The sequence below is a fragment of the Oncorhynchus clarkii genome, unplaced genomic scaffold, assembly GCF_045791955.1.
Source record: "Oncorhynchus clarkii lewisi isolate Uvic-CL-2024 unplaced genomic scaffold, UVic_Ocla_1.0 unplaced_contig_6965_pilon_pilon, whole genome shotgun sequence".
Taxonomy (NCBI): domain Eukaryota; kingdom Metazoa; phylum Chordata; class Actinopteri; order Salmoniformes; family Salmonidae; genus Oncorhynchus; species Oncorhynchus clarkii.
In genome coordinates, this window is record NW_027258817.1 from 41,558 (window position 1) to 49,058 (window position 7,501).

A 7,501-nucleotide genomic window follows, 5' to 3' on the forward strand; every position below is an offset into this window, starting at 1 on the left:
GGGTTACCAACATATTCAAATAATGATTTACATATTTTCATTAAAAACGTAATTTTGATTAATTTATTCATACTATTTCATCCTTCCACAAGATCAAATCTAGGGTTTCTGCTCAAGCTGGCAAGTTGTTTGTTCTAGTGATTTGGTTGCCAGAGACGTGACCCAGTCTTTTGTTCTGTATCTATGGGCGCGACCATACTGCCATACTGCCTGGCAACATTCTTATCCCTTGCTTGCTAGCTAGCCAACTATGGCTAATTTAGAAAGTACAGCCAGAATAGAAACAAAGTAGCTGCATTTGTTTAAGCTGTTTTCTAGTGACATTTATTTGGATACATACATATCAATGAGCTAATGAGGCACGATTTCACCTGGCATAGAACATGTGCTCTCTCGTCAGGAGACTGCTGTTCAGAGGAGCTAGCCAACAACACTGCTAACACAATCACTTCAAACTGAAGCTGGAAAGACTGCAAACTAGCTGCACTTCATTTTGTTTGACCTGTTTTCTATTCATATTTATTTGTGTATATCCATACAAATGATGCTGATTCATGATTTCGACTGGCTGAGAAAAGCTACCTGCCTGTTTGTCTCATCTCGACTGCTGACAATTTCATTACTAGTTTACAGCTGGAGATCGAATTTGAATATAGAAACGATGTTGCAAATATAGGAGAAACAGACAGCAAGTTTTATACAAATCTCCGCTATTGAAAACTAAATGTTAGTCTAAAAGAAATGTGAGATAATGTCTAGATGCTTTTTATAGTGGAGATCAAGTATATAAATTGCCTGGCTGGGCTGATGAGACAGTGGATTGTGTAGTCAGACGGAACAGAGTAAATAGGCATTTTAACGTCATAGATTTAGCCGGTGGTACCAAGTGGAATAGACACCGTCTGGAATGCGGTTTTAACCAATCAGCATTCAGGATTAGACCCACCGTTGTATAACACTGAGTTATAACTGTAGTACTTGAGTAACGATCACATTATTCTAAAAGACCTTAGAAACTCCTACACACATTTCAGTGTTCTTTCTAAAATCACAAAACCCTGATCACCCACAGGGTTACATAAATTGCTGTAGTTTCCTCTAGCATGATAAATGGATAATACTAACGAGAGAAAGACTGAGGACTTTGGAGAGCATCGTCTGTGACTAATCAGCTGGAAAGGTGATAGACCGATGCCTCGGTTTGCTGTTGATCTTTAACCCCTAACATCATGCAGACAGCCAGAGAGACCTGCGTTACATCCAAATGGGACCCTAATCCCTACATAGTGCACTACTTTTGATAGAGGGATTAGGGAGTCATTTGGGACACAGCCTGGATAATCTCTGCTAGCCAGATGTTAATGCATCAGAGGTAGTACTTGGGCAGTACCTTGTGCCAATGGAAGACCATTTATATGCATTTTCACCGGACAAATCATATTATGGACGGTTTTCAATTTTCTCACTGGCATTGAACCGAATGTAAATTCTTCCAACTGGACTGACAGACAGTTTAGCAGATAGAAATGTGGAATGTGGCCTAGCACAATGTGGGCCAGCACAATGTGGGCCAGCACAAAGTGGGCCAGCACAATGTGGGCCAGCACAATGTGGGCCAGCACAATGGCTTGTTGGTGGTGTAATCACCGTGCCCCCCTAACCCCTCCCACATTATGTCATCCTCCACCTAGTTGTGATTTTGGCAGGAGAAGGCCCTTGGGTCTTGCCGGCTGGCTTTATGAGCTGTTAGAGTCGCAGAAGCCATCTTGTAAACAGCCAATTAAATGAGAAGAGATCACGAGAGACTGCATACCTACCCGGAAGGAACCATCAAATCTAATAAGGGGAGAAAAAGATGGCCTGGGAGAGAGGCTCTGCTGAGGATAATTACAGCTGGGGAATTTCTCCTTCCTCCCCCCCTCAGGAGGACTGCTCCAATATGAGGCTGTGATGTGGGGACAGATCTGATCTACACAGACACACAGAGGAACTTGTGGTTTTGTAGATGTACTGTAGGTGAGTGTTATCTAATTCAAGGTCATAGGATGTCCTCTGTCGAAGTCTTTAGCATAGATTAGAATAATAGTAGTGGAGAAAGTAGATAGGAAAGTGCTTGTGATACGAGAGATTCCAAAATTCTGTTCAGACTTCCATTTTGTTCCATTTGAATGCCTTGTGTCGTGGTAAACCCATGCTGATTGGCTCTGGTGACAACTAGGAGGCTCATTGGTTCACATCCCAGCAGAACGTCCTCAAGCTGGGAGGAACAATGAGACGCGAAGCCCCTGTCGAGTGAGGAATAGGGTCATCAGTTTGGCACACAAATAATGATACCATATAAATACCCCATCGGAAGGTTGTAACCTTGCCAAGGTGAACCAATGAAACCACTGACAACACAAGGAAGTGTTTTTGTTGTTGCTTTGCCTTATATTTGTAACACAGGCATAGTATGTGGGTCTACGGGGTCAGACACAGACAATAATTGTTCTGTCAGACCTACTGATATTGCTTGGTAATACATTTAGAACACAAATTGTCACACTGACATGGCATACAAAACAGGCAACACTGACGAGAGAGAGAGAGAGAGAGAGAGAGAGACAGACAGAGAGAGAGAGAGAGAGAGAGACAGAGAGACAGAGAGAGAGAGAGAGAGAGAGAGAGACAGAGACAGAGACAGAGAGAGAGAGAGAGAGAGAGAGAGAGAGAGAAAGAGAGAGAGAGAGAGACAGACTGACAGAGAGAGAGACAGAGAGAGAGAGAGACTGTGGCATTGAAAATACAATGGAGCCTTCTCTCCACATCAGCCTGTGTGTGTGTGTCTTGTCCTAAGGGAACCAGACATGTCTTAATCACGTAGCCCCACACACCCCAACTGCATGCTAAAACATTGATCATTTCATTCCACTAAATCAAACAGACTGAGACAGTGCTGTCCTCCATACCCTCACCTCTATTGGACGAAGAAAGGGGGGGTGACCCCCCTCCTCGTAAACATTAGGGTCCGCGTCCCAAATGGAACCCTAGTCCTTATATAGAACACTACATAGGGAATAGGGTGTCATTTGGGACGAACACAAGATGCACTAGAATAAGGAAGGAAGCAGTGAGAGAATCAACAGGCCGGTAGACAGGAGGGAGCGCTTTCTCCTCACCGCTGATTCCCACTGGTGAATTACCTGGGGATGCATCTCAAACAGCACCCTATTCCCTATGCCAGGACTCCCCAACCCTGTTCCTGGAGAGTTACCCTCCTGTAGGTTTTAACTCCAACCCTATTCCCTATGCCAGGACTCCCCAACCCTGTTCCTGGAGAGTTACAGTCCAGTAGGTTTTAACTCCAACCCTGTTCCTGGAGAGTTACCCTCCTGTAGGTTTAACTCCAACCCTATTCACTATGCCAGGACTCCCCAACCCTGTTCCTGGAGAGTTACCATCCAGTAGGTTTTAACTCCAACCCTGTTCCTGGAGAGTTACCGTCCAGTAGGTTTTAACTCCAACCCTATTCCCTATGCCAGGACTCCCCAACCCTGTTCCTGGAGAGTTACCCTCCTGTAGGTTCTAACTCCAACCCTGTTCCTGGAGAGATACCCTCTTGTAGTGAAATCCTACTGGATGGTAACTCTCCAGGAACAGGGTTGTAGTTAAAACCTACTGGATGGTAACTCTCCAGGAACAGGGTTGTAGTGAAATCCTACTGGATGGTAACTCTCCAGGAACAGGGTTGGGGAGTCCTGGCATAGGGAATAGGGTTGGAGTTAAAACCTACAGGAGGGTAACTCTCCAGGAACAGGGTTGGGGAGTCCTGGCATAGGGAATAGGGTTGGAGTTAAAACCTACAGGAGGGTAACTCTCCAGGAACAGGGTTGGAGTTAAAACCTACTGGATGGTAACTCTCCAGGAACAGGGTTGGAGTTAAAACCTACTGGATGGTAACTCTCCAGGAACAGGGTTGGAGTTAAAACCTACTGGAGGGTATCTCTCCAGGAACAGGGTTGTAGTTAAAACCTACTGGATGGTAACTCTCTAGGAACAGGGTTGGAGAGCCCTGCCCTATACAGACCACTACTTTTGACCAGAGACCTATGAGTGCAGGTCAAGAGTAGTGCACTATATAGGGAATAGGGTGTAATTTGGGACACAACCTTGGTAATAACCAGGAGAAGGACAGCAAACGGACAACATAGTACGTGAAGGGATTTATTACCCATTCATAAGCCCTACATTACCCATTCATAAGCCCTACATAACCCATTCATAAGCCCTACATAACCCATTAACAAGCACTACATAATACTTAATCAATGCTTATGTACTGTTGATGAATGTGTAATGAAGTCTTTATGTAGGTAACCTTCAAATAAAGTGTTATCAACCTATCATTAACTATGTGTTTATCTGATCCACAGCCAATTAAAGCATTATTCTGCATAACTATGTAGATGTAGATTACACATGACATCTCTATCATCATGCACTTGTTTTGGTCTATGGAACATGTGTTTTATTTTACTAGCTGTTATCAGAAGCACATCTGAGGCTCGCCGACAGATTTGAGTAGTTTGGTTTTTAAATAGATTACACAGTGAAGACAGTCCCTCGTTAGAATGCGTTTTCCACCTCCCACATTCGGATGTGCTTGTTGTGTCCTGGAAACAAGCAACGCCTTGGCAATGAAAGACAAATTGATTCCTTCAGTGTTGCCAAGTGTCACGCCTAACTGCCACCCAGTAAACAGACTGGGAAATGTCTCCAACGTATCTTTGACAGTATGGAGTATTGTTCCCCTCTTGAAACAGAACGTCTGCCAAGCCGATCCAATTGGTCTGCAGTCCTCCGACACTTGTGTTTATATATCCACGCCATGGGAAGTCCGAGTAACAAGGTTTCTAAAAGGTTTGTATCTTCAGATGTGGAAGCTGCTCGACGCTGTGGAGAGGAATTCAATGTCGTACATAAAAGGGTTTCTCGGTTTCAGGAGTCAGTGAAAACAGAGTTATAATCCAACGGAAAAAGCTCCTACTCCTGGTCGTCGATATATCAGCATCCATGAGGATCTTTCTTTATAAGCTGCTTTTAACAAACAGACAGAGGACCCTGATATGGGGCCATATTGAGATATGGGGCCCTTACTGGGTCTCATTGGAAAGGCCCTGAGCCGAAACTCTTATCCCACTGAGAACACTGCTGCTCCAACTGGTCTAGCAGTCTGTCCACCGAGTCCTCCTTATTGTCCAGCTTCAGGTACCTGCGGGCACAGCCCAGGTCTAACCGGGGCCAGCTGCGATGCTTCTGTTCCTCTACGGGGGTGAGCTCCGGGGTCTCCACACATCCAACCATGTTCACACACACGTCCAAGCTGCGTTCCCTCCGCAGGGGCTTGTGCTGCACTATCTGTGGGTCCGCCCCAGGTCCCCCGGGTCGCATGGCCCCTTCCTGTAGACGTATTACAGTCTGGGGCCCGTGGGGGCCTGGGTTAGTCCTGTAGTTAAGACTGTAGGAGCGCCTGGGAAGCATGGCTGTGACCTCCGACCTCTCCCAGTCGTCCCCTCCCAGAGTGGACATGGAGCTGGCTGACACCAGACAGTTGTGGAGCTTAAAGAGGTGAGCGGGCTGGGGGTTTGGGCTGGAGCCCCCTACGCCTGGCTCACCACCGCCCCACAGCGTGTTGAAGTCCGTCTTGCTGGAGTTGCAGGAGTTGGAATGGGAGGAGTGGAGGGAAGGGGTGGAGGCTGACTCCTGGTGGTGTAGAGCCTCCGTCTGTACGGTGGCCTGCTGGTACGTATAGTCAGCCCTCTCCTCCTCCTCCCTGCTGTCTCTGGTCGTCTGCAGCAGGGGCTCTGAGCTGGCCAGCTGCTGCAGACAGAGGATGTTAAGGTGGGTGGCAGGCAGACTGCTCACCCACTGGTAGTGTCTGGCCATGGAGTTGGCTGCTGACATGTCTGAGAGGTCGGCCGAGGGCACGGCCGCCGACACCGAACAGATGACGCTCTGCATCTGGGCCAGCAGCATCTGGGTCTCCCTGTCGCGGTTCTCGTACAGCACCGTGTTGGCACAGATGAGGATGAACAGCCCCACTCCCATGATGACTGGTCCCAGGAGCTTCATCCGCTCACTGTGGATCAGACTGGCCGTGGTCAGGAGTCTCTTAGCCCCCAGGTTCCAACCGGATGACTGGGGCTCAGAGACACCCTTACCTCTACCTCCTGCTGCTCTGTCCACAGAACCAGAGCCTTGTTGTCCAAGTCCAAGGAGCTGTGATGATCGGTGGGACCGGTAGGGCCAGTACCCAGCCACTGCCAGAGCCGTGCCCACCACCACCACAATGACCCCCAGCACTAGGAAGGCTCCTGGCACAGAGCGGATCCGCAGCTTGCCTTGGATCAGGCCATCCTTCTTCTTCCGGCCCCGCAGGCTGAAACCAGACATCCGTTGGCGTGGGGAAGGAGAGCTTGGCGTTGGGCCCCCGGGGGCCCCGGCCTTCTGGGTCTTCATGGTGCGACTCGGTCCAGCGCCCTATCGGAACACTGTGGAAGAACAGCAGGTTAATAGAAGAGACTACTAACGTGGCTTCTGCTTCCTGTATAGTTTTATACTGTTGTTGATATTGTTCACCTCCCTCCCTCCCTCCCTCTCAGCCTCCTTCTCACCCACTCTCTCCCTCCCTCCCACCCACCCACCCACACTCTCCCTTCCTCCCACCCACCCACCCACCCTCCCTCTCACCCACTCTCCCACCCTCCCTCTCACCCACTCTCCCTCCCTCCCTCTCACCCCCTCCCTCCCTCCCTCCCTCCCTCCCTCCCACCCACCCACCCTTCCTCTCACCCCCTCCCTCCCACCCTCCCTCTCACCCCCTCCCTCCCTCCCACCCACCCCCTCCCTCCCTCCCACCCTCTCACCCCCTCCCACCCACCCACCCTCTCCCTCCCTCCCACCCAACCTCCCTCGCCCTCCCTCCCACCCAACCTCCCTCTCCCTCCCTCCCACCCACCCTCCCTCTCACCCCCTCCCTCCCACCCACCCCCTCCCTCCCTCCCACCCTCTCACCCCCTCCCACCCACCCACCCTCTCCCTCCCACCCACCCTCTCCCTCCCTCCCACCCACCCTCTCCCTCCCTCCCACCCAACCTCCCTCTCCCTCCCTCCCACCCACCCTCCCTCCCTCTCACCCCCTCCCTCCCACCCACCCCCTCCCACCCTCTCACCCCCTCCCACCCAACCTCCCTCTCCCTCCCTCCCACCCAACCTCTCCATCCCTCCCTCCCTCCCTCCCTCTCACCCACTCTCCCTCCCTCCCACCCACCCACCCACCCACCCTCCCTCTCACCCTCTCTTTCTTTCTACTTTGTTTTGTTTCTCTTTTTGTAAAGTGTGTTGTGACCCCATGTTAAATGCACTTTAAAATAAACTTAGACTTGACACTGCGGAAGCTGCACTGTATCCTGTAAACAATGAACTCCTTATCCTCGTAGAGACGAGGATCGCAGGTTCTGTT

General features: G+C 49.8%; 1 protein-coding gene across 1 annotated transcript; it reads right to left on the bottom strand.

Annotated features, from left to right (window-relative positions):
- Positions 1 to 4,196: 4,196 nt before the first annotated feature.
- Positions 4,197 to 6,498, bottom strand: LOC139398608 (transmembrane protein 200A-like). Its single transcript, XM_071144539.1, has one exon. It carries the CDS (start codon positions 6,496 to 6,498, stop codon positions 5,143 to 5,145), a length of 1,356 nt encoding a protein of 451 aa, XP_071000640.1. The 3' UTR covers positions 4,197 to 5,142.
- Positions 6,499 to 7,501: the final 1,003 nt, after the last annotated feature.

Coding starts and splice junctions, on each gene's coding strand:
- LOC139398608 (XM_071144539.1), bottom strand. CDS start 6,498: ATGAAGACCCAGAAGGCCGGGGCCCCCGGGGGCCCAACGCCAAGCTCT.